General features: G+C 39.1%; 1 protein-coding gene across 2 annotated transcripts in view; it reads right to left on the bottom strand.

The window, feature by feature from the left end:
• The window catches only part of COL5A3 (collagen type V alpha 3 chain), a 164,098-nt gene that overhangs the window by 26,879 nt on the left and 110,988 nt on the right, over positions 1 to 26,231 (bottom strand). For both annotated transcript variants that reach the window (XM_070741057.1, XM_070741058.1), the window contains 22 exons: positions 22,767 to 22,874; positions 21,864 to 21,917; positions 21,723 to 21,776; positions 20,707 to 20,751; positions 17,788 to 17,841; positions 16,883 to 16,927; positions 16,241 to 16,294; positions 13,425 to 13,478; positions 12,423 to 12,476; positions 11,294 to 11,401; positions 10,270 to 10,359; positions 9,800 to 9,853; positions 9,431 to 9,538; positions 7,349 to 7,456; positions 7,056 to 7,109; positions 6,326 to 6,379; positions 5,829 to 5,936; positions 4,828 to 4,881; positions 4,675 to 4,728; positions 3,294 to 3,347; positions 534 to 587; positions 200 to 307 (listed from right to left, as the gene is read on the bottom strand). In XM_070741057.1, coding sequence (XP_070597158.1) covers positions 200 to 307; positions 534 to 587; positions 3,294 to 3,347; positions 4,675 to 4,728; positions 4,828 to 4,881; positions 5,829 to 5,936; positions 6,326 to 6,379; positions 7,056 to 7,109; positions 7,349 to 7,456; positions 9,431 to 9,538; positions 9,800 to 9,853; positions 10,270 to 10,359; positions 11,294 to 11,401; positions 12,423 to 12,476; positions 13,425 to 13,478; positions 16,241 to 16,294; positions 16,883 to 16,927; positions 17,788 to 17,841; positions 20,707 to 20,751; positions 21,723 to 21,776; positions 21,864 to 21,917; positions 22,767 to 22,874 — 1,530 coding nt within the window. The remainder of the gene's footprint in view (positions 1 to 199; positions 308 to 533; positions 588 to 3,293; positions 3,348 to 4,674; positions 4,729 to 4,827; positions 4,882 to 5,828; positions 5,937 to 6,325; positions 6,380 to 7,055; positions 7,110 to 7,348; positions 7,457 to 9,430; positions 9,539 to 9,799; positions 9,854 to 10,269; positions 10,360 to 11,293; positions 11,402 to 12,422; positions 12,477 to 13,424; positions 13,479 to 16,240; positions 16,295 to 16,882; positions 16,928 to 17,787; positions 17,842 to 20,706; positions 20,752 to 21,722; positions 21,777 to 21,863; positions 21,918 to 22,766; positions 22,875 to 26,231) is intronic.

The following is a 26,231-nucleotide window of genomic DNA, read 5'->3' as shown; positions in this document are numbered from 1 at the left end:
AGGCCCGGGGGAGGGGGAATGCCTCAATTCCCCCATGCCTGACAGCAGAGGTGAGTTTTAAGGAGTTTACAGAAGGCAAGGAGGGTGAGGGCAGTTTTAATCTCCGGGGGGAGCTGGTTCCAGAGAGTCGGGGCCGCCACAGAGAAGGCTCTTCCCCTGGGACCCGCCAGATGACATTGTTTAGACGACATTAGCTCACCATGTTTCCTTTGGATCCATCTTCTCCTGGGGGTCCTTTTTTTCCAGGTGGCCCTGCTGCTCCAGACTGGCCAGCATCTCCTTTTTCACCAACATCACCTTTCACAGCCTGTGAATGCATAGCCAGATATAACCCAGAGTTCCTCACCATTGTTGATTAAATCATCCTTAGCATTAAGCTGCTCACTTAATCAAAGAGAGGGAAGGATCAATTAATCAAGTGACCCTATACTTCAGAGAGTGAGATGAAGTATAGACAGACATTGAGTTCCAAGTAGCATGCTCTACTAAGAATGGGGTAGGAGTACCACATTTGAAGTCTTTTCAAAACTTACCTGTTGGCCTGGCTCCCCTGGTGGTCCAGGATCCCCTGCTTCACCTGGCTCACCCTAGGAGGGAGAGAAAAAATAAATGAGGGAATCTTTAACCAATCTCTAGCCAATGTTACATTTCCAGTTCTTATCTGAGACCAGTTTTCAGATATGCACATTGACATACACTAAAATGTGCCCATTTATTTTAAAAAAACTGGACTTCCTCAATGTACTCATGAACCTCTGCATTTCTGCCTGCCATTTTTTCTTTAAAAAATATATATTTGAAAAAATAACTTCAGCATGGTCTTTATTTCCAATAACACTGTTGGTTCTTACAAGCACTTTTAGAACAAAACTAGCAGCTGGAAGAAACTCAGAGTGTTTGGAAGTATATCATCTGTCTGGAAACAGAAAAAATAAAAATTAAAGGTAAAGTAGACAGAAGAATCTATGAAGTTCAAATAGGATGGTGACCGGCCTCCTTGTCAATTTGCTTTGGGGTGAACATTTTTTATTAGCCATAGAGACTATTAATTTTTTAATGTAAAACTTGTAATACATTCTCAACAGTCTCCAAATCGCAGAATGAAGATGAAAGTTTCTAATCAAGAGAAACCAAGTTTCTGTTTAGAAACTGTCCCCTGAGACAAGATTCAGGTTCTGATATATCCAGAAACTTCAGGAGGGCCTGGAAGCAGTGTTCCCTCTAATTTTTTTTTTGGGGGGGGGGCGGGCAGAAAAGTATAGTGTCTGAGCGGCAGTCCCTTTGGGACTGGGCGGCACAGAAATAATAAATAAATAAACAAACAAACAAATAAAAAACCCACCCTGTTTTGCCTCAGAGAATTTCAAAATAAAATACTGTACTGTGTGTCTATAACAGTGAGCTCATGATAGGGCAACTCTATCAATATCAAAATGCCACTTAAATAGTTGAGCTAGTTTCAAACTAGATTTTGATTTTCTTTCTCTCTTCCTTACTCCCATTCTTTTTCTTTCTCTTTTCCTTCCTCTCTTTTTTCTATCTGTTTCTCTCTCTTCCTCTTTCCTCTCTCTCTCCTTCCCTCTCACTCTTTCCCTCTCGGCTTCTGGGCAGGTTTGGAAAACTCTGAGTTGATGATGATTTTTAAGTGAGCGATTGCTCACTGCTCAGCTTAGAGGGAACTATGCCTAGAAGTCATTGGCTCTAGATGTTTATCTAAGACAAATGTATATTATGTAAAATTTTGTTATCTTCCTATTTATAGATACTCTCTGCAAGGTAAAATGTTCTTTATAATTCTTCCTCTACCTGTTGATAGTCAAAGCACATGTCAACAATAGACATACACTAATGTCTCGACATTTCCAGCTTTCATCTTACTCTCTTCCCTTCCTATGTATTGCCACACTGAATTTGGTTCCTCTTGAATAACTCAAAGCACCATGTATCTACTACTAGCTAAATTCTAGCCTGCCAGAGAAAAAGAGTGCAAGCAAATTTTACAGGGAGATTGCAACCTTCTGTTCCCTTGCAGAGATGTGGATCTGCTGAGGAAAATGCTGAGGCCCATGGTGTTGGTTCCAATACCTTCATATAGTGACAGGTCATTAATTCATTGGCTTTGTGTTTTTATGCAAAATAATCTCATTTGCATTTTCCAAACTAGCACAAGAATTAAAACACAAATCTCCTTCATGGTACACTCTTTTTCAAATATTGCAATACCATTTCCAATTAAAAGCTAATATATTGAAACAAAAATGCATCCCAAAATGTGGATAGAATGGAAAAGCACAGTAGGTTCAGGTAAATTTGGACAAATGCCCCTTACAGATCTTTTAGGAATAGGGTAAGGTCAACTGTAGACAGTCTAAGGTAAAGGTTTTTCGGGTTTGGGGGAAGAAACCACAGAGTCAATTAGTGCATTCCAGGCATTCATCACTCTGTTGCTGAAGTCGTATTTGCTGCAGTCAAGTTTTGAACGGTTTACATTGAATTTGAATCTAATGTGTGCTGGTATATTGTTGCATTTTAAAATGTACCAGATTAAAATGCTTACCTGCATGCATCTCTCACGAGAAAGGCATATAAATTTTCATGCATATTTTGGAAGGTGGGGTTTGAAAAGAGATCACAAATGAATATAGAAATGGGATAGAAAGAATTGGAAACACAATCTAGCTTCATAGATTCCCTTTTTCTGCACTGTCTGCAAATGCTCTCCTCACAAAAAATCCCAAATTGCCTGAATGCTGAAACCAAATACTTCAAATCCCTTAGACCCATGATGGCGAACCTATGGCACGGGTGCTACAGGTGGCATGCGGAGCCATATCTGCTAGTACACAAGCCGTTGCTCTAACTCAGCTCCAATGTACATGTGTGTGCCAACCAACTGATTTTTGGCTCACACAGAGGCTCTGGGAGGGCGTTTTTGGCTTCCAGAGAGCCTCTGGGGAGATGGCGGAGGCCGTTTTTATCCTCCCCCAGCTCCAGGGAAGCCTTTGGAACCTGGGGAGGACAAAACACAAGCCTAGTGGGCCCACCAAAAGTTAGGAAACAGGCTGTTTCCAGCCTCCAGAGGGCCTCCAGAGGATGGGGGAAGCTATTTTCGACCTCCCCATGCATAGAATCATGGGTGTGGGCACTCGCGCATGCACAATAGTGCACACACACGCTCTTTTGGCACCCGAGGAAAAAAAGGTTCACCATCACTGCCTTAGACCCTGTTGGGGGAAATCATTTGTATATCACAGGGATTACACCTTCAACTGAAACATCTCCTCAGCCCTCACCTTTTCACCAACGCCACCAGGCTGGCCTAACCCACCACGCAGACCTTGTGGGCCCTGAAATGAAAAGATACACAACAACTAGTTCAGAGAAATCACTCAGTCCTCAGTATTAACTGCTAAACTGACTGCTTGATGAGTTCAGAGCAATCTGTTCCCTCTAACTAATATTACATGCATTTAATATCTGAAGCCTTGTTTTTAACTCATCCCTTTTTGCCTTATGACACAGCTCCAGACTGAATAACTCACTGACATTTATCATCTTTGGATTCTGTGCGATTTAATACCCAGAGCATTTCCTGACACCAAACTATGTTTCACTTTTCACATGCAGGGAGCTTCATGCATATCAGAAGGCCCTACAAATTAATGGATGCTGCTGAACCCAAGCACTTACTTAAATTGATTTTCAAGGGTCCTCATATGATTACTTGACATGCTGCATTACCCAGGCATCTATCTACCTGCTCAGTAGCTACAGCTATTGAAGTCTCTTGGGGATGCTTTCCTGGTAGGACCATTCATCCATCAAATTAGCATATCATGGAGACCCATAAAGCTATGCTTAGCAGTTGTTCTATTTCTATGGACCAGTTTTTGAGCTTTCATTGATAAAGGGGAGCTGAATTTGTTTCACGACTGTATTAATTTTTTCTGTCTCTATCAGTTTAATCTATATACTAGGTTTATTTCAATAGCCATTAGCCTGTTTAATTTACTTCTTAATTTTCTATTCTGTCTTTTGATCTGCAAGGATCCCCGGGAGCATCCATGCTTTATGGTTCTGATTATATTGCATCTAAGACTATTAGAATGAGTAATGGCATAAAACCCAATCAATAAATGAAAAAAAAAAAGAATGTGGTCACCGTAACCATAATTGTTTTGAAACTGTTGTTACAAAGTCAATGGATGCAGATCATTTCCATTTAGAAGATTGCTCAATGTGCAATGTACTGTATATATTACACAACAGCTTTTATATAAAATGAACGTGTGAGCTCAGCACTATGAATAAATGTGCTGCTCTATGATTTGGAACATATCTGGATTAGGGTTCAGTGTGGTAAATTGGAGCTACAATTGGAATTTTCTCGTCTGCCATATTTTCATATTCAACCAGCAACACTTCATAGTCAACATGTCTTCTCAATAGTCCAACTACACTTGCACTTCTCATTCATATAACGTGTTGCAACACCATGCATCTCATCTTCAAGGATTCCCCAAATCTATCAGTCTAATACTTCTATACAAACTGATGTCTTCATTTTCCCCAGGGAGGAAGATGGGAATATAGTTTTGAGTTTTCCAGGATACTCAAATGTCTGAAATCACTCTTCCCCCCCTTTGCTTTACATGAGAAAAAAATATTGCTCACATCTCCACCACTGGGACCTTGTGGGCCTCGGGCCCCTGGAGCTCCAGGTGGGCCCTAAAGAAAATGGAAAGGGAATTATTCATAAGTGATCCTGGTAATAAAATCAAGCCCAGGGTCAAAGGTGAAGCCAGAGGAGAAATGAATGACTCTTACCATTAGCCCACTTTCACCACTCTCGCCCTTCTCACCTGGGAGCCCTGGCATTCCCTGGGAGGGAAACACACATGTATATAGCAGAGTACAGTTGAGGCAGTAGAAAGCATTGCATTCAGTTCTGATTCTCAGATTTGATGCTCAGATTTAAAAGAGCATATTTGGAAATTAGGTAAGGATTTTTTTCCTCTTTTTTAATATTTGTGGATGAACTTCAGATTTAGTAGGAAGATCTATCTAGGCTTAATCATGAAAGTGACATGATTGTGTAACGGCACCATAATCTGGAATAATCGAATAAAACATTTTCATTTTTACCATGAGATGTTTTCAACACTCAACACTTCAACAAACTATGATAAATGTCAATCCTTTTTCAATTAATATTTGGAGAAACAAGATACTCCCAAGATATCACATTTTAGCATATCAAAATTTAGCCAAAAATTGGTTTCAGCTAGAATCATAAACCAAAGGTTTTCTTTTAAATAGCTCATTTCTACAATGAACCAGCTAAAAATAATTGTGATTGCATAATGTTTAACAAGATTTAATGTTTAACAAGATTTTTAACAAGATTTTATGCCACACAACTAAACCAAAACAAAGCTACCCAAGTTGTAAATCATTCAAGTTTAATGTCTTGTATAAATGTAGCTATTATGTCTTTAGCAGATTTGCTTAAACATGTTGTGCAAACTTAGTCAGTGATTTAAGGAATTAGTCTGGGATGGAGAAACCAGGTCCAAATCTCTACTCAAAATACTGAGTTCATTAGGTGAGTTATCAGGCACTATCTCTTAGCCAAGCTTACTTCACAATACTAGTGTTATGAGGATAAATTGGGTGACCCTTGCAGGAGCTGTTTTGAATTCCTGAAGCAAGGACAGGACTTAACTGGGTAGATAAATAAAATGAATTGAAACCTGGGTTTTCTTGTGCATGTGTTGCCTTCATTGAAATTAATGTAGCCTTCTAAAGACTGTTGGTCTCGTACCCACCTGTAAACCAGGCGGGCCACTGACACCTGGCAAACCACGGACTCCTTCATCTCCTTTTTGGCCAAACATGCCCTGCTGCCCTCGGCGCCCAGGCTCCCCATCAACTCCCTAATAGCAAGACATTATGTTAGAAATCAACAATTCTTCACTTGCGTTACACTACTCAAAAATCTGTGATGAATGTGACACAACAGAAAGCATTTTAATCAAGCAGGATCTTAAACATTACTGTGGGAAGGAACTTCTTAATAGTTAATGAAAATAGGGATAAAGAAAAGGAGCTGAACTGTGCATAGAGGAGTTTGAAGGGAAATGATGTATAAATTTATTTGAAAGAAAGAATGAAAAAATGAAAACTTTTTTTTTGGGGGGGGGGGACCTTAGGGCATTTTGGATTTACTGAAACTATAGTAAGAGGAAGGCTTTTTTTTCCTCTCCACCAAACTTCTTAAATTCGTATTGTTTCATCAAAAGTTTTGGAGTGAAGTAAGACTCACAGCAGATCCTGGATGCCCAATAGGACCTTGGATCCCAGTTGGTCCTGGGGGTCCCTGTTGAAAGAGAAAGTAAGTGAAACAATGACACTTGGTTCTCTGTTGCTGGTGCTGAATTCTTGCTCTTCCAATCTTTTAAAGAAATCTCAGTAGTCCAACCAGTGTTCCCTCTAATTTTTTTGAGGGGTGGGCGGAAAAGTATAGTTGCTGAGCGGCAGTCCCTTCGGGAGTGGGCGGCACAGAAATAATAAATAAATAAATAAACAAACAAACAAATAAATAAAAAAGCCACCCTGTTTTGCCTCAGATAATTTCAAAATAAAATACTGTACTGTGTGTCTATAACAGTGAGCTCATAATAGGGCAACTCTATCAATATCAAAATGCCACTTAAATAGTTGAGCTAGTTTCAAACTAGATTTTGATTTTCTTTCTCTCTTCCTTACTCCTATTCTTTTTCTTTCTCTTTTCCTTCCTCTCTTTTTTCTATCTGTTTCTCTCTCTTCCTCTCTCTCTCCTTCCCTCTCACTCTTTCCCTCTCGGCTTCTGGGCAGGTTTGGAAAACTCCGAGTTGATGATGATTTTTAAGTGAGCGATTGCTCACTGCTCAGCTTAGAGGGAACTATGAGTCCAATCTTAAAGAAATGGCAAACAAACAAAAAACCGAGTAGCTTTAAAGGGCGATTGTTATAGGTTTCACCAAAGCGCTTTCAGCAATCTCCTTCAAACTCACCGCATCTCCTTTGTCACCCTTGCTTCCCTTCTGTCCTGGGCCACCCATTTCTCCCTAAACACACATACATTAAGAGAGAAAATAGTGAAAACATCATTACAGCCCTTATTATCAGGAACATTTCCCCCACCGATTGAAGTCTTGGCTGAGGAAACCAACTATAGGAATAATTGCTAGGAAATTCTCAATAAAGTTGTTACCAAACCATGTGTTGCCAAGGAAACAAAAACAGATCTATGTAATTGAATGGACCCAGTATACCTCCTATTTCCTCCAAAATGCAGATCCCTTACTTTGTCACCATCTTCTCCAGCAGGTCCTGGAGGCCCAGCTGGCCCTGGAAGCCCCACTGGACCTGTGATACCATCACGACCAGATGGACCCATTGGTCCTCGATCACCCTGGGAAAAAGAAAACATAAGAGTGGGGTCAAATAAATATGCCTGTTATAGAAAAATAATTTTCACCATTCATAGAAAAGTGGATGCTGTGGTTTAATGTAGGGGTCTCCAACCTTGGCAACTTTAAGACTTGTGGATTTCAACTCCCAGAATTCCTCAACTCAGCTTTGCTGGCTGAGGAATTCTGGGAGTTGAAGTCCACAAGTCTTAAAGTTGCCAAGGTTGGAGACCCCTGGTTTAATGGACACCTTAATTATTCACACCTTGAGAATAAACTTTCTTGAGAATTCTCAATTCTAATTTCCCAAACTAACTAGATAGTGGCACTCAAAGATTCACTGCAATCCACAAGTTATACAGAAAGTATAGACATACAAATTTACATCTGAGTTATGTCACACTGAGGATGCTGATGCAAAACTCTTTAAGTGGGCCCAAAGCTACATTGATTGCTGGCAGCCAGTCAATTAATAGCCCTAATTTATGTTAGGAATAAAAAATAAATAATCATCACAGGCCAGCAATGGCAAGTTTTCTTCCTTTCAATTTTACTTGTAATAATTTTTACAAATCAGCCTGTAACCTAATGAGCACATTTGAGTCTAACAAATCTTGAGATTTGACTTTGATATTATTTATACCAGTTAAATTGCAGACAAAATCTTGTATAAGTGCCACTGTTTCATCTGTTGTCCTGTTCTGATGGACAGCTTGCTTCTTAAAGTGCTGCAATTGGCAATTTATAAAGCAAGTATTAACATAATGGTCCTACTTCTTAATAATAGGAGTGAGCATCTGGAAAACTTTTTAGTACTATTATTCATTCTTGCTATTTAGCTTCCCTAAATCCATTTTTATCTATAACACTTTTCTTTTTCCTATTAGTATTTTAATCTGATAGTGACTCTCTTTTAGATTTTAATTAAAACTTGGCTAAGTGCAAAGTTTTGCATATTGCATTTAGAAATGCAAAGTCTTGTTCCCCATCAAAAAGATTAAAATACAAAGTGATGAAATGAGAGGAAGGCATGGTTTTATGCACTATGTCCAAAGCAATTGCTAGGCTGAATTTATACTATCTTATAAAGGATAGTACCAAACCCAGGATGGAGCAAGTGATGCCATCTGAGCAGATGCCATCTCAGCAAAGAATCTTTTTGTATTGAAAGTAAAAGAATGAGAATTAAGAATCTATTATTATTCAACTCTTGGATCTTATGGTTTCATCTAAAAATTCTCCCTAAGCCATGATCCACAACTCAATGTTTTTCAACAAGCAGGGATATATTCCCATCACATAGAAGGAATTGTAGGGTAACACATCTGGAAGTTGGAAAAGGCTATAATAAGCATTCATTAGAAGACTTTCCTTTATTGAAACTTCTAATTCACCCGCTCTTTAAAATACGATCATCATCGAAACAATGCTATTAAGCACTGCACACCAAGACAATTAGACATAAGAACAGTTTTTTCCTGAATGCCATCACTCTGCTAAACAAATAATTCCCCCAACACTGTCAACTATTCATTAATGCTGCATTACTATTACTATTAGTCTTCTCATTGTTCCTATTACCCATCTCCTCCCGTTTATGACTGTAACTTGTTGCCTGTATCCTTACAATTTATATTAATATTGATTGTTTCCTGATTGCTTATCTGTAACCTGTGACAATCATTAAGTGTTGTACATCATGATTCTTGACAAATGTATCCCTTCTTTTATGTACACTGAGAGCCTATGCACCAAAGACAAATTCCTTGTGTGTCCAATCACACTTGGCCAATAAAGAATTCTATTCTATTCTGTTCTGTTCTGTTCTATTCTATTCTATTCCATTCCATTCCATTCCAGTCCAGTCCAGTCCAGTCCAGTCCAGTCTAGTCCAGTCCAATCTTATATATTAGTTGAACTCTGAATGTGTAGTTCTAAAATTGATCATTAAGGACAAGATGATGCCTTGTACATACCGGTGCTCCTTTCTCCCCTGCAGGTCCAGGTGGTCCAGGATTACCTCCTCTTCCTGGTAGTCCAATGCCTCCAGCTGCTCCAGAGGGACCTCGCTCCCCAGGAGGACCCTATCAGGAGGGAATAAACCTATGAACCCCATTTCTTTGATCTGAAGTTATCTCTAATGCAAACCTCTCCTTTGATTAATGTTTGCTATTCATTCATTCAGGCTGCAACATCACTACCAAGAATTTGACTCCAATATTATCTTGCTGCAGTAAGGGTGTCTTCACTTCTCTGATAATGAATATTTGCACACCCTCTTTCTCCATCATGCAACAAAAGTCTGATCTTCCTTTGGATGTTAGGGAAAGTACTAGTTTACTTACTATGGGGCCTGCTGGACCAAGTGGCCCTTCTGCTCCTTTCAAGCCAATTGGTCCCTGTGATAGAAAATAAAACACAAGAAGATGATTTTTTTCCATGGAGGTGTCATCATTTCATCATTTCATGTTCCCTTTTTATTCTCTTTCTTCTTTTCTGTTGGATCTTTTATATCACATGCATGCAGCAACAGGAGAACTTCACTGTGGCTGAAGAGACCAAGGACGCATTTATCCTAGCATGATATTTCCAATTACACTAAGGAAATTGATCCATGGAATCTTTTACCCAAGACATAGCACCCTTATGTTACTCATTTCAAGCAAGTTGCATTTAGAGGTCCATGGTGGTTGCAGCCAAATAACCCAGTTAAATTAAATTAGCCTGATATAGCATGGATCCCCCCTTTTAATTCTATACTCAGCATAACTACTAAGTTCCACATTATTTCCTGTCCATCTTCTTGAACACTTACTTTCTCTCCAACAGGACCACGGCCTCCTGTAAAGCCTCTAATTCCAGTAGGACCTGGGATACCTGGGATGCCACTAGGTCCAGGATCACCCTAGAAGTAAAGATCTAGTTTTATTACACAGTTATTTCTAACAATTTTAATGTGAGCTGATTTCATTTGTCCTTCCATACTTTAGACAAACCAGTTGTTTCCCATTGTTACTGGACCCAGATGTATGTATCAGCATGTGACTTTACTATGGTCCCACTGCAAAGGACTTTGTAGAATGAAGGTTGCATAAGCAAGCAATCACTCCTTGCATTGGACATACAGAATGGTTATTATTTTAGGATTGAAATGCAGCTCTTCTGAGATGTATAATTATTACTATTACTATTACTACTACTATTACTATTACTACTACTACTACTATTACTATTACTATTACTATTATTATTACTATTATTATTATTATTTATTAGATTTGTATGTCACCCCTCTCCAGAGACTCGGAGTGGCAAGTATGTGACAATCTATTTAAGAAAATGCTGATTCTGGTTTAGGGACACTTATTATTATTATTTATTAGATTTGTATGCCACCCCTCTCCGCAGACTCGGGGCAGCTCACAGCAACAATAGAACAATGTACAACAAATCTAATAATTTAAAAAACACTAAAAAACCCTTATTAAAAGCAAACATACACACAAACATACCATGCATAAACTGTATAGGCCTGGGGGAGATGTCTCAATTCCCCCATGGCTGACCGCAGAGGTGGGTTTTAAGGAGTTTACGAAAGGCAAGGAGGGTGGGGGCAGTTCTAATCTCCAGGGGGAGCTGGTTCCAGTGGGTCAGGGCCACCAAACGACATTGTTTAGTCGACGGGACCCGGAGAAGGCCAACTCTCTGGGACCTAACCGGTCGCTGGGATTCGTGCGGCAGAAGGCGGTAGCTGATAGAGGTCTTGGTAGCATTTAGAAAAATCCATTCCTTTTCACCCGCTCTCATAGATTATGACTATGGTACCTGTAAATGCTCACCTTTGCACCTTCCCTACCAGCAATACCAGGCAGGCCTTGTTCTCCAGGAGGACCAGGGGAGCCTGGGTGGCCTCTCTCACCCATAGGACCGGTTTCTCCCATGTTTCCCTGAAGAAAAAATACAATGCTTTTTAGAGCAGGTTAAATTTATAATATGACACAGCTGTAAAAGTATTAGTAATATGCTGGGTCATCTTTCAGATCATTCCTTTTGCATTTGAAGGAATTCAGCTGATATTTCCATTTCATCTTCTTACTGATCCAAGAAGAGCATAATCAAGATAATCTCTTCTTCCTATATACATGGACTATACTGTCTATATATTACCACTTCAACACTACTGAACTGAACATACACTAAGCTATCTGATGGTTTTATATATAACATGTAGCTATTATATCCATATATTTACTATTTCGTAACAGTTGAAGGAAAACTTAACATCACTGAAGCTAATAAAAGATCTCATGGTGGATGTTTTTTTTACAGTATCCTTGATAGAAAGCCAACCAGATAAGCAACTTCAATGAAGGAAAAAGTTATTTGCCAAAGTAGCCTATTTCACTACTGTTAGCTCTGTTTGCTATGAAGCTCTAACTAATGTTTTGCTAACTTACTTCCTTATGTTTAGTACATCTCAAATTCTAGTTCCAAACTTATTTTAATTCTCAGAATTGGGAAGAAGAGGATGATCAAATGGGTATTATATCCCCAGTAGTTTTTAATGTGAGAGAAGGGGAAGTATTAAATATTAAATACATAGGAAATAATTGTTGTACTTAATTAACTTTAATTTTGCAGCACCTGTAACAAATGATGTCAATAAGACAACAAGTGTATAATAACATAATCATGCAATTTTCACTAGTGGATCCCTACTCAGAGTTCTAATATGGCCTTCTGATTAAGAAATGTTGCATGTTCTACTGTGCTAGCCAGAAACTTTTTCATACATGATATCAACTAATTTCAACCAGATGTCATTAATTTCATACATCAGGTTTGTACATGGGTCTTATTGCTACCTCAGCAAATAGGATAATGGATAATATCTCAGCCAAGGTTGCCCAGCTTTAATTATGACTTCATATTTTAATTATGAATACATAAACTAAAGAACCTCTTTACCTGTGGCCCCACAACTCCTGTTGGCCCTGGAGGGCCAGTTTTGCCATGGAATCCCTATAGAAAAGAGAAAGGAAGATTACTATCTAAAATGAAGATATTTTGGTCTAATGGAGATCTCCCTCATGGTTCATTCATCCAATAGCCCAACAATTCCTAAACAGGTATTGAAGTGGAACCATGAAACAAATTCATTGGGGAATTTCCAATACTGGTCCAATATATATAAAAGTTCTATCAGATAAGACAAGTAAAAATGCAATACAGTGTTCCCTCGATTTTCACGGGTTCGAACTTCGCGAATAGCCTATACCACGGTTTTTCAAAAAATATTAATTAAAAAATACTTCGCTTTTTTTTTCTATGCCATGGTTTTTCCCACCCAATGACGTCATAGGTCATTGCCAAACTAATAATTTTTGCAAATAAATAACAAAAAAAATAATTATTGTTAATAAATAATTATGTTTATAAATATCAGGATCACTAAGTGTCTTATTCAATGGTGAGTACCAGTAATAATGGTGAGTAAATGATTGTTAAGGGAATGGGAAATGGTAATTTAGGGGTTTAAAGTATTAAGGGAAGGCTTGTGATACTGTCCATAGCCAAAAATGGTGTATTTACTTCCGCATCTCTACTTCGCGGAAATTCGATTTTCGCGGGTGGTCTCCTAACGTATTCCCCGCGGGAATTGAGGGAACACTGTACTCAATATTAGGGATGCAATATTGAACACCTGAAAACCAGTTGACTATTTTAATTTCAAGAACTTGTAGAGAAAATGGTGTGACTGACATTTTTTCCTTCGTCTGGTGGAGAAACGAAAATCATTTTTAGAGTCAACAATAGAACGCTGAGCTCATTAAGGAAATATAGGGAAAACATCCAGACAAATTACCAAGGCAAGAAATTAGCAAAAGAGAAAGACACAAAAAAGGAGGCAGTTATCTACAGACCACATGGCAACAACCAACCTTGAGAGAAATTTATATTAATACTTACTGGCTCACCACGCTGGCCTGGATGTCCTGGTAGACCATCTTTTCCTACAGGACCCTTCCAAACAGAAATCATTGTATGTTTGTTGGTTTTTAAAGATTGTGGTAGGTGTTCAAACACTAAATATGGCGCCTGTCAGGATCCTTCCCTCATTTAACTTCCTTATTTATTTATTTATTTATTTATTTGTAACTCTTCTACTTCTAAACGAATTAATCAGTAGGAAAACTGGCATACTATAAATCAGTGTTTCTCATCCTGGGGGTCGAATGACTATTTCACAGGGGTCACCTAAGACTATGGGAAAAGACAAATTTCCCATGGTGTTAGGAACTAAAGCTTCTATTCTGGCACCTTGGAACATATTTTTACCATGTGACCAATCAGGCCTTTACAGTGGGGGTGTCCCTCTGATCTTCCTGTCAAACAGCTTAAAGCTCTGTTTGGAGAATTGGTGCTAGACTTATGGTTGGGGGTCACCACAACATGAGGAACTGTTTTAAGGGGTCGCGGCATTAGAAAGGTTGAGAACCACTGAAAGGAAATAGCAATTTTTATGTGGAAATATTCAATAGGCCCTGGAATACTGAAAAGGAAGCAGATGTATTAAGAGAGGGACTTGGGGCATTGGATTCCTTGACCCAGGGAGGGGAAAATAGGAGAAAGAGGCTCAAAGTAACTAACACTTCGCTAGACATTAGTCAGTCTAGAGAACTTACAGGCTTTCAATATATTTCTCTTTCCAGAAATGAAAGAGGGTGCTTGTTTTCTGCTTCCAATATCATCTTTATTTACAAGAATATAACTGAGTAAATGAATTGAGTAAATGATAGATGACTGCAGCTCAGCAGTACATTTAGAGGTTCACCAGTTGCATTTTTTTTTAAAGACAAAGATAAGCTTGTATTGGCAGGAAGTGTTTCAGGAGAATGAGGATGTGGTCAATACTGCCCATTAAAAATTGCAGGATTCTTTTAGCAAGGGGAAAATTAGGAGGCAGAACCACTCCCATCTTTGTTACCATTTCTGGCCATGCAGTTTGTCTATCCCAAGTATGTAATTGTATGACTTCAGCTGCGGTGGCGCAGTGGTTAGAATGCAGTACTGCAGGCTACTTCTGCTGACTGCTGGTTGCCAGCAGTTTGGCTGTTCAGATCTCACCAGCTCAAGATTGACTCAGCCTTCCATCCTTCCGGGCTCTGTAAAATGAGGACCCAGTTGGGGCAATAGGTTGCTTGGTAAAACCACTTAGAGAGGGCTGTAAAGCACTCAGAAGCGGTATATAAATCTAAGTGCTATTGCTATTGATGGGAAACAGTCTCATCATATTACCTTGACCATAAATTTTGACAGAAATCCTCCTCTTAGTAATGATTTGTTGGAAGAATCCATGCTGTTAACTTAATGTTTCAAATGGATCCATGAACCAAAATGCTTTCTGTCCAATCAAGGGGTACTCGGGGCATATTATTGCCCCAGAAATTTCCCTAAAGCAGTTTGTTTTTGTTTGTCAAAATTTGAACACCCCCTATCTTTCTCACCTTTCCTAACCTAATGCCCTACTTTCTCCAGCAATGTAGATTCTCCATGCTAGTTAGGATGATGAGAATTCTCCTTTAATATGTATGGAGAACACAAGGCATTAGAAGGTTTCCTTTCTGGTCTATGCAAAGATTACACACACACACACACACACACACTGTATCCTTTGAAGGAAAATCTGTATTGGGTTATTGGATGAAGACTTAGTCTGTCTTACAATTGCAATGGCTCTGTATAATCTATTGTGCTACTGTTGAAATAAATGTATTGCACAATGCAGTATAGATGGATAGCCATGCTGAGTTAGACCGAATAGAATTGTTTTAAGATTCCAATATATCTAATAAAAAACGGTTGGGAAATTTGGGGCTTGTGAAATCTATATCGCATATACTCAAAAGGCCAAGAAGGATTACATTTTTTGAAGTGTTCTGATCATGAACATGGGAGAAGAGATTGAAATATGACCACTGCCCTCCAGAGCTCCCCTACTGGGACTGAGATGAGAATAAGATAGCTCTGAAAAGAAGAGAAGATTAAAGAAGATCTAATAATAAATTCTGCCACCTGAGCCCCCCGGGGCAGCTTTAAAAGAATATGTCAAGCTATTAAACTGTTATGATAGAAATATGCCCCACATTTTTATGCTATTTCATCTTCTTTATGCAATTAACATGTTTTAGGTAAAACTAATTTGGTCAAAATGAATGCCCATGGCAACAAAATAATAAAGGAACAGGATTCAAACATGTTTCCTTAACTCAAATGCCATTCTTTGGATTCTGGAAAGTCTGACACTGGTGGTAATCTTTTAGGTACAGTATCCGAGGTTTTACGTATCCTGGATATCTTACAAAAGCAATTCTAGTCCCAGGCAGACAGACATCCAACTTTATAATCCCAATTATGTCAACAACCAATTATCCAAACCATCATTTTGCAGCAAAGTAGACCCAAGCTCTTTCATTTTGCCAATAAAATATAATACCATCAAGACTGAAATCCTGCACCTACCATTATATTTACCTATAGGTGTCCTGTAATGAACAGTAAGTCTATTGATTACTTACGTCTTTGAATAAACAATCTATTTTAACTTGGGCTTCACACTCTCCCCATGCATAATTCAAATGGTATATTTTTATTGGCTAGATTGTAATAATAAAAAGTACAATCTGCTCTCTCATACACAACTGTTGTATGGGATATTGATCTTTACCTCTTCCTACATCTCCTTAAAAATATTTTTTTTGTAAAAGGAACAGTGGGTTACTTACTGGCGGCCCCTTTGATCCTGGGAATCCATTGGACCCCTGTGGCCCAGTGGGCCCCTGTGGTATAAGGAAAAAAAATACTTTGATATATTTTAGCTTCCTATTCTGTTTTCCCCACTCTTACATTTCATTACATTGTAAATATTTAAATTTCTGAAGTCAGTCCATAGACTATAAAGGAAACATTTACGTGGAGATTTTTGCTTTGGCAAAAGTATATCTCAGGAAGAGAACCTGTGACATCATAAAGAAAAGTTATGCTATTTGTGAAAAAAAATATTATTTTACTGAAAGAGTAGTAGATCCTTGGAACAAACTTCTAGCAGATGTGGTTGGTAAATCCACAGTAACTGAATTTAAACATGCCTGGGATAAACATATATCCATCCTAAGATAAAAATAGTATAAGGGCAGACTAGATGGACCACAAGGTCTTTTTCTGCCATCAATCTTCTATGTTTCTATGTTTCTCTTTCTGGGACTGTTGGGTCCATGAAGACATCGCCATGGTTTCAGCAGCCTCAGAGATATCATGGGCTTTATGATGTCATAAATTCTCTTCCTGACACCCTTTTACCAGAGGAAGAACAAATATTGCTGACGGCAGATGTCCTTCATTTGCAGGGATTTGATCATTCATCTTACCTTTTCTCCTATAGTCCCTGGGGGCCCATCATGTCCAAAGTCACCCTGGAGGAAGAAACATTAGTTAAAGAACAACAACAACAAAAAATACCCTCCCCTCTTCAGATTTTGACTACAGCTAACATCAAGGGCTGACAAGGCAGCAAGAACAAAAACAAGCATAACAATTGATGTTATGAGCATTGAGCAAATAGCCTAAGAGTTTTACTATTCATCTACAAAGACAGACAAATCACACGATGCAGAGTTCCTAAAATAATTTTTGACGTTATCAGGTAAAGTTACACTGCAAATATTTTTGTTTATAGGAAAATTGGCATTTTAGGAAAGACGTGATATATTTTATAAATAAGATTCATCTATCAGCCTCTCCCATATTAATGCTAATGTTCCAATATTAGCATTAGTATGAGATAATATTCCAATATTCCAACAGACAAAGAAATTAGTGTTTTTATTAGTTCTGTTTGTGGGGGCTTTAGGATGGTTTTGCCAATAGTGTTAGTCTTAATGTGTGGGACCATTTAAAAATGAAATCATGCAACTATGGATGAAAAGTGCAATCTATACAATGTTTTTGCATAATGAAATTTAGTTACCGATAGAGGCCTATGTAGACTGATTTAATGCATAATGACAAATTCAGTTTTAATGGAGTGATAGAATTTTGCAAAAAAGTGGTAAGTAGGCAAGGCTCAAGACAGCGAGGCCTAAAGTATATGCCCAAGAGTATATTTTAAAAATACATTTGACGTAATCCAAGAATAAGCAAAATATAAAAATATTTGAGACAGCAAATGATGAACAGACTATATTGGGAATACCCTGGCCATAGTTGATAACACACATATCCTGCAATGCACATGGAGAAATGGCCATACACATCATACAGAAAACAGACATACCTTTGATCCCGGTTTCCCTGTAGGTCCTGGCAAACCACGTTCACCAGGAACACCCTAAAATGGGACGGGATATTAGTTTCAGATTGCTGTTTATAAAGTCTGGAGCTGAACCAGACTTCCTAGATCCCAGAGCAGAAATGAATTACCATTAGTATATGGGTTATTTATTCATCAGCTAAGCCCCATGAGCTTCCCAGAATTCACTCTTATTTCAGCAATTGTGCAGCTAAGGACTGACGTCTTTGGCGCTACCGGTGCGCCCCTGAGGCCGTCACAGGTGCACATGCATCCAATGGCCATGCACACACACACCTCACCGCGAGATTTGACTTCTGCGCATGTGCAGCAAAAAAAATCTTATGTAAGGTCACACGCAAGAGTGAGATTTTGGTGATTTTTGCCAATATTTTTGCTTTCACGCATGCGCAGAAACAAAAAATCGGCAAAAATCAGCAAAATCTTGCTAGCGCTAGCGTCTTCATGCAATATTTCACTTGCTGCGCATGCACAAAAGCCAAGTCTTGTGCGGGAGTGCCTGTGTGCGCATCGGGGACATGCAGCTGCATGCACATCCCAAAAATCACTACCGGAGCATAGCACCTTACCGTTCCGGTAGCAGGCCATCTCTGACTCTAAGTAACATCTCTGTCTTTTGCAATGATTCATGCATATGTCATCTAACTCAGCAATGGATTCAAATTTACTTCGCCGTCAGTTCGCTTCCTCCAGTGCGGCGTTACTGCACGCACATTCACTGTGCTAAAAATTTGTATTTTTAAAAAAATTGAAAACAAGATGGAGGCACATGAGCAGTGCTGGAAACTAGCTCCTGCACATGCGGAAAAGATAAAAAAAATCAGCAAAATATTCCCCTCCCCCCAAAAAAAATTCCCCCCAAAAGATGGCGGCATCCATGGACCAGCACCAACAGAACTGGCTCTGTGCTGTCACCAGCAGTTTGCTACCAGTTCTATAGAACCAGTGCAAACCAGGAGGAACTTTCCTCTGATCTACCTATAGAATGAATCAATAAGGAAAAAGAAACACATTCAAGGCTGGAGAAATTGTCTGTGGGCTGAAGACAGATGAACCATTTTAAAGGCAAGCTTTTACTTTTTCATAACAACCACCTGGTTCATTTCATTCCAGTGAAACATGCAGTGCAAAAAGGAGGAAAATTTATGGTTTACACCCCAAATTTAATTGGGGGGGGATGTGTGTGACTTTGATATCTATGATGTTTTCTTTTGCTGCTTTCTGGATTCTTGAGCAGCCCACTGGGATAGTCCATTTAATCTTAATACATTATTGTGCTTTCTCCATGTATAGAAATATTAATAATATAATTAAAACCCTGAGTGAGGGCATACAAATCAGAATGTACATTAAAATCTCTGCAAGGAAATTCAAATTTGGAAGATCTGAATTAAGATTTCTTTGAATTAATTTGAGCTTTGCAATGGATATGCCCCAAGTGGCTACTATATTCACTGGCATGTTATGAGAGAAAGGGGAGAGATAATAAATATTAATGAAAATTCAGCTTAATCAGCATATTTTTGCGAGGAGTAGGGGAGTTGCAACAAAAAAATGCTCTCCAGATATGTGAAATTCAAAGAGATATTCTCCCATCCTTCAGAAACACAGGCGGTTCAACAACTATGATTTTTAATTGAGTCAGTCATATATTTCTTTACAAAATTAAGGTGATTCTCTTTGCCCTTCACTTAAGCCATTAGTATCTTACTATTATCAGAAGTCATTTTTAAAATAACTGAATTCACAGGAAGCAGTGTCCTTAGAATGGGTTTCCAGAAAATATAAGACCTCCTTTACTCTATTCAGAGCCAAGAACATTACAAACAGTTGATATGACCTGTGAAAGATAGAAAAGACACAGTGGTTCCCAGGGCTACCCACTACATCATATAGGGAATATGATGGGCTTAGAGTGCTGCACTTTCATTATATCCCTTTTTCACTGTCTCAATATTCTCATCAGGATGTTTGCATCCTTGTAATTTGTTCTTCGGTTACGAGAAGTGGAGAGAGATAATTTGAAATTTTAACACAGGACCTCTTCTAGCCAGCATACATATTGGTTGATAAGAATTAAATAAAGTCTCTTTGGAGAAACCTTGGGATTTTAAGAGCCGGGGTGGCACAGTGGTTAGAGTGCAGCACTGTAGGCTACTTCAGCTAACTGGTAGCTGTAGTTCAGCAGTTCAAATCTCACCACCGGCTCAAGGTTAACTCAGCCTTCCATCCTTCCGAGGTGGGTAAAATGAAGACCCAGATTGTTAGGCTGATTCTGTAACTGCTTAGGGCAATGATGGAAAACCTTTTTTTTCCTCGGGTGCTGAAAGAGTGTGTGCGTGCGCTATCGTGCATACGCGAATGCCCACACTAATTAATTAAATGCCTGGGGAGGGCGAAAACAGCTTCCTCTGCCCCCCAAAGGCCCTCTGGAGGCCAGAAATGGCCTGTTTCTCAACTTCTGGTAGGCTCGTATTTCACCCTCCCCAGGCTACAAAGACTTCCCTGGAACCGGGGAGGATAAAAACGCCCTCCCAGAGGCCCTCTGGAGGCCAGAAATGGCCTGTTTCTCAACTTCTGGTAGGCTCGTATTTCACCCTCCCCAGGCTCCAAAGACTTCCCTGGAACCGGGGAGGATAAAAACGCCCTCCCAGAGGCTCTCTGGAAACCAAAAACTCCATATGTGGCCAGCACACATATGCATGTTGCAGCTGAGCTAGGGCAACGGCTTGCATGCAAACAGATATGGCTCCATGTGCCACCTGTGACATACATGCCATAAGTTCACCATCACTGGCTTAGAGGGCTATAAAAGCACTATGAAGCAGTATATAAGTCTAAATGCTATTGATATTTATAAGCATCTATTCTATGAAAGCTCACCTGAGGACCACGTTGTCCAGTCTGCCCTGCCTGGCCAGCTTTTCCCTTGAAAAGAAGGAATACAGAAAAGGAGAGTAAGATGGAGTTCACTGAGCCAACACACACATAGTTACTAGCCTTAAATGGGACATTACAGAGAGATGCTCAGATGTCCCCTTATCTCACATATCACCTCTAGTTTGAACTTTAATGTCCACCATTGCCCATTAACAGAAGAACCAAAAATGTATGTCTAAATTTAAAATGTACAATAAAATGCTAAGCACTGTTATAAACGTATCTGCCAAATACTAAACATTTGGATGCTTAATCAATTAAATTTGCCTAAAATTAAGGCAAATGTCTATTTTACATCCCTTAGTTATGGTCGCTAGCGTTTTTCCTAACAAATGTGCCATGAGATTAAAAAAAACAACCAATACAAAACAGGATTATTCTTTTAAATCTAAACTAAAAAGTCACGTTCGACAGGAATATTTCAAAGTACAGAACCATTTCTCTCTCAGATTCATTTCAGTGAAAACAGCTGGTAATTGGGTAATCCTGCTTCTCAGACTGTGCTCCCTTGCTGTGATCCATGCTGAAGTGTGAGCATTAGCAAATAAAAGCACTGCTGTAGCAAATAAAATGAATCAATAAAATGTGTCAAGGGATAGAGGACAGACAGTCCTCCAAATCCTGGTGCAGTTACTTTTTGTAAATGGAAGCAAGATCCAGACTGCAATGCAGACCCATTTGTTCCTTTCTGGATAAAGAGAGAACTCAAGTTTGCCCACAAGAGCGCCTGACAATTGCACCTCATGAAGCGACTACAAAATAGTATCTGAGAGATGAGGGAACAGCCATTTTGCTTAAGGCAGTTGGCGCCTTTAAAAAAAAAGGTTCACATACTTCCTTTCCCAATGCAGTCCCTTTTATTGAATTTTCTCTCCTCCCATATCCTCTCCCATCTGCAAAAAACCCTCTCATGGTTTCTTTCAAAGATTGTTTCCCATTTTTCACCCAGTTTCACTCACTCGTTTGCCTTTTTCTCCAATGAGACCTAGGGGCCCTGGAAATCCGGTTGAACCCTGTAGAAAAATAATCCAATCTCAGGGCAGGGTGGAAGAGGTTGGGGCAAAGTTTATTCGTTTTTCCAGTTCTTCCCACTTGCTTACCTTGGGTCCTTGGCGGCCAGGATAACCTGGCATCCCTGGCACACCCAATTTGCCCTGTAGGGAAAAAAAGGAGATAATCAGAGTCTACATGTGCTCAGGTGTGGATGCTGTCAAAGTCCCTAGTGAAGACAATGTCCTCAAAAAGGGGCTAAGAGCAACCCAGCCGTGTGGGGTCACTCACGAACGCAAATCCTAGAAAGAAAACCTGGACACATTGTCTCTCTGGGTGAAGTGACATGGTGTAGAGCCATGTACCCCTTTTTATTTGGGAACATAAGGAAATGTGGGATAATTACATATACATGTCAAATGATACATTCAATATAACTTCAAACGTATCTTTTGAGTTCTTCCTTTTCCCATAGATATCAAGAAACAATTTCCTAGAGACTTCCTAGGAGCAGATGTTCCTCACACCTAGTTTCTCTGAAGTCTTCTGCCTTATCTCACTAATCTTCCTTAATCACCCTGTCATTGCCTGCTTCAGGCAATGTAAATCCCCCCCCCCTTTGATCCTATAAGTGGTGAAAACTTTGTTTATTGTGATATGTTTATTTGAGCCCTTTTGTTTCCCTGTTGTAATTGCCAGGAATGCAGATTAGGCGAGTTTAGTGCCTTCTTGTCCTGGATATAGAATCAGGGTAAGCAGAGTATTTTTATGCTAGAGGTCCAGATATATAATTATAATACAATCCTATTCTAACATATTTCATGCTATACTGCAACACTCAGGGATGAAATTAAAAAATCCATAGAGAGTGGAAAAGGAATTAAACAAATTCCTGCTGCAATTAATAAGTGTCATAATGAGGAAGACCTCTGCCTGATACCCGGATAGCTGTTGAATGCCAGGGTGATCAATAAGTGGACATACAAATAGCTTCGTATGTTCCAAAAGCTCACCTTCTCACCAGCCAGGCCAAGAGGACCTGCTTCCCCAGTAGGCCCCACCTGTCCTTTCAGCCCCTCAGGGCCATCCTCACCCCGCATGCCCAGTGGGCCAGCATCACCCTGTTAAAAAAATTAAAAGAATTGTGCCAATCACGTTCTATAAAATTATAGTTTCAAAGCATGTTCTCAGTACTTCAGAGCCACCCATGTATTGTGACTGCCTTCATTTCTGAGACTGATACAATGGCACATATACACCAGCTATTAACATTAAAATAAGCTGCACATCATAAATCATAATTTTATCCTTCATTTCAGATGGGGAGAGAGGGAAACGAACCACAGGGAGTCTGGGATTTGTTTGTGTGTAGTGTAATGTAGTGTGGTGCAGTGTAGTGTGTGTATACAAGTCTCAGAGAAAACAAGAGGTACTTGACAGGAATGTTTGGCCAATGCATGCTAATGAACATGAACAAAGCTATATATAAGGAATTTAGTCACACAAGCCATTGGCAAGGAAACATCAATTAATGGGAAAATTGTGAATGACCCTTTAGCCACCCATCAATTTTTCTTCCTTTTTATATAGCAATGTTATTAACTATTACAATTGAAAATAATAAAATTAATAGAAATTAATCAAATTAAAAGGACAAAATAGAAAGAAAAAATAGAAAAGGAAGCAGAAATAGAATATAGTAAACAGCTGCCATCTTCATCCCAATCAGTATGAAAAGTTTAGTAACTTATCACTGTCTCTGTAAATACAAAGAAAGATCTCTTTTTCCCATATGTCATCTCATTTATAATAACATATCCTTAAAGCCTCATTGTTCAATCCTGATCAGTAGAAGTCCATTCAGGGTTACCAGAGACAACAACTTATCTATTTTAATCAAATAAACCTTTGATAGTCTTTCCTTTTTCTTTTAACAATCTTAATATTTAATTCCTTAATAATATCCTCAGGTTTGATTTCTTGTCATTTTTTTCTTTGTCTCTTCTCATAAAATTCTTCAAAGCTTTTACAAATCTCCTTTGTGAATTCAATACGGAAAAGTTATGCAGGTCATTATTTTGGTTTGTTCTTTGTATTTGCCTCTTAATTATTAAGACATCAATCAATTGTATTTGTATATACAGTGTTCCCTCGATTTCCACTGGGGATGCGTTCCGAGGCCGCCCGCGAAAGTCGAATTTCCGCAAAGTAGAGATGCGGAAGTAAATACACCATTTTTTGCTATGGACAGTATCACAAGCCTTCCCTTAACACTTTAAACCCCTAAATTACCATTTCCCATTCCCTTAACAACCATTTACTCACCATTATTACTGGTACTCACCATTGAATAAGACACTTAGTGATTCTGATATTTATAAACATAATTATTTATTAACAATAATTATTTTTTTTGTTATTTATGTGCAAAAATTATTAGTTTGGTGATGACATATGACATCATTGGGTGGGAAAAACCGTGGTATAGGAAAAAAACCACGAAGTATTTTTTAATTAATATTTTTTGAAAAACCGTGGTATAGGCTATTCGCGAAGTTCGAACCCGCGAAAATCGAGGGAACACTATACTGTGTAGCATCTTTTTCCTTATCATTCTTGTGGCCTCTCATTTTTAAATCCACTTTCAGATCAGTCTCAGTCTTCTTTGATTAAATATGTTCATCTTCTTCATATACCTTTAAACACAATATGACAATCTATCTATAATTGGCAGAGTCTGTTAAAATTACATATTTGGTCCATTGTTCACAGGAATACTCTAATATTAAAGTATTGCTCCATTCTGCATTAGTAAGTCAAATTTAAGGGTTTTTCTGCTTTAATTGTACTGATCTTCAGTTCCCTCTGTCTACCTTTAATGTCTAAACTTCAAAGTCCCATCCTATGATATTTTTAAATAATTCAAAACAAAAGCATTTTCTCATGGGAAGTATTTTTATAATTAATTCCAAAATTTTATTTAAGATCTATCTAGCTCCCAGTCAATTTATAACTTTACAGAATCAAAATTCTAACCACCATTTTGCTCTTTATTTGAAAAGAAAAAAATCTTTAAAGTTCTTAAACTTATATTTAAAGTGAGTAAGGAGTACCATAATGGACACAGCAACAAGCCTGACACGCAGCTAATAAAATCAGCTAATAAAAATATATCAGACTTGACATTCTGGGATGGCAACATCCCAATGCATCTCAGGCAAAACATTTTAAATATAATCTAGATACACATTATGGGATTCATAGAGATCATAGTATGTAACATAGAGATGGAAAATCCCTGTCCTGTTTTATATTATATATACCTATTATCAATGTTCCCCCTAATTTTGTTTTGGTGTGGGCGGAAAAGTATAGTGTCTGAGCGACAGTCCCTTTGGGACTGGGCGGCATAGAAGTATGTATGTGTGTGTGTGTGTGTGTGTGTGTGTGTGTGTGTGTGTATGTATAAATAAATAAATAAATATTTTTTTTTTATTAGAAGAAATTAATAATTTTAAAAAACCAAAATCCATTACTATTAAAACTAAAACAACCAGCAAAACTATTAATAAAAACAGGTGAGGGCTGGGTTTTTTTCTCTGTTATTATTTAAGTGCTTTTACCATATGCTTTAAATCAAGAGTCACTTCTCTCTCTGTTTCTTTCTCTTTCCTGTCATTCTCTGCCTCAATCATTTTCTCATTTCTCTTTTTTTTCTCCCCTTTTTTCTATCATTTCTCTCTCTCTCTTTCTTCCTCTCTCTCACTCTCTTTCTTCCTCTCTCTCACTCTCTTCCTTCTTTTCTTTCTTTCTCTCTCTCTATCTTGCTTTCTTCCTCTCTCTCACTCTCTTCCTTCCTCTCTCACTCTCTTCTTTCCTCTCTCATCTCTTCCTTTCTTTCCTTCTCTCTCTTTCTCTATCTCTCCCCCTCTTGCTCTCTCTCTTTTTCTCACTTTCCCTCTCTTGTTTTCTTTCTCTCACCCTTTCTCTCTCTCATTCTCTCTCTCTTGCTATCTCTTTCTCTCTCTCCTCTTTCTCTCTCACTCTCTTTCTCACTTTCTCTGCCAGCCCGCCCACCCGCCCGGAACATTCAAAATAAGAAAACCCTTCGCTCTTACTTTGAATGTTCCAGGTGGACGCGCAGGCAGGGAGATGGGAAGAGCGCGCACCGGCCCGCGCACCCGCCAGCCTCCGGAGAACACCTGCCCCGCCTCTCTTGCAGCGGAGGAGAAAGAGAGGCCGGGCAGGTGGGGGGCAGGGCCGAGAGGCCAGGAGCGCGAGGGGGCCGGAGGCACCATGGAGAGGCAGGGGCGGCCGCGGCTCCCTTCTACTGCCCGTGCCTCCCCGCCCGCCTCCCCCCTGCGGGCTGGCAGGGGGATGGGGAGCGCGCAGCCGAGGAAAAGGGTGCACGCGGGTGTATTTTGGAGCGCGTGCGCGCTCACGTGCACAGCTTACAGGGAACGGTGCCTATTATATGT

This window comes from Erythrolamprus reginae, chromosome 2, assembly GCF_031021105.1.
Source record: "Erythrolamprus reginae isolate rEryReg1 chromosome 2, rEryReg1.hap1, whole genome shotgun sequence".
In the NCBI taxonomy this organism is placed as follows: Eukaryota; Metazoa; Chordata; class Lepidosauria; order Squamata; family Dipsadidae; genus Erythrolamprus; species Erythrolamprus reginae.
This window is presented reverse-complemented; position numbering and strand designations above follow the sequence as displayed.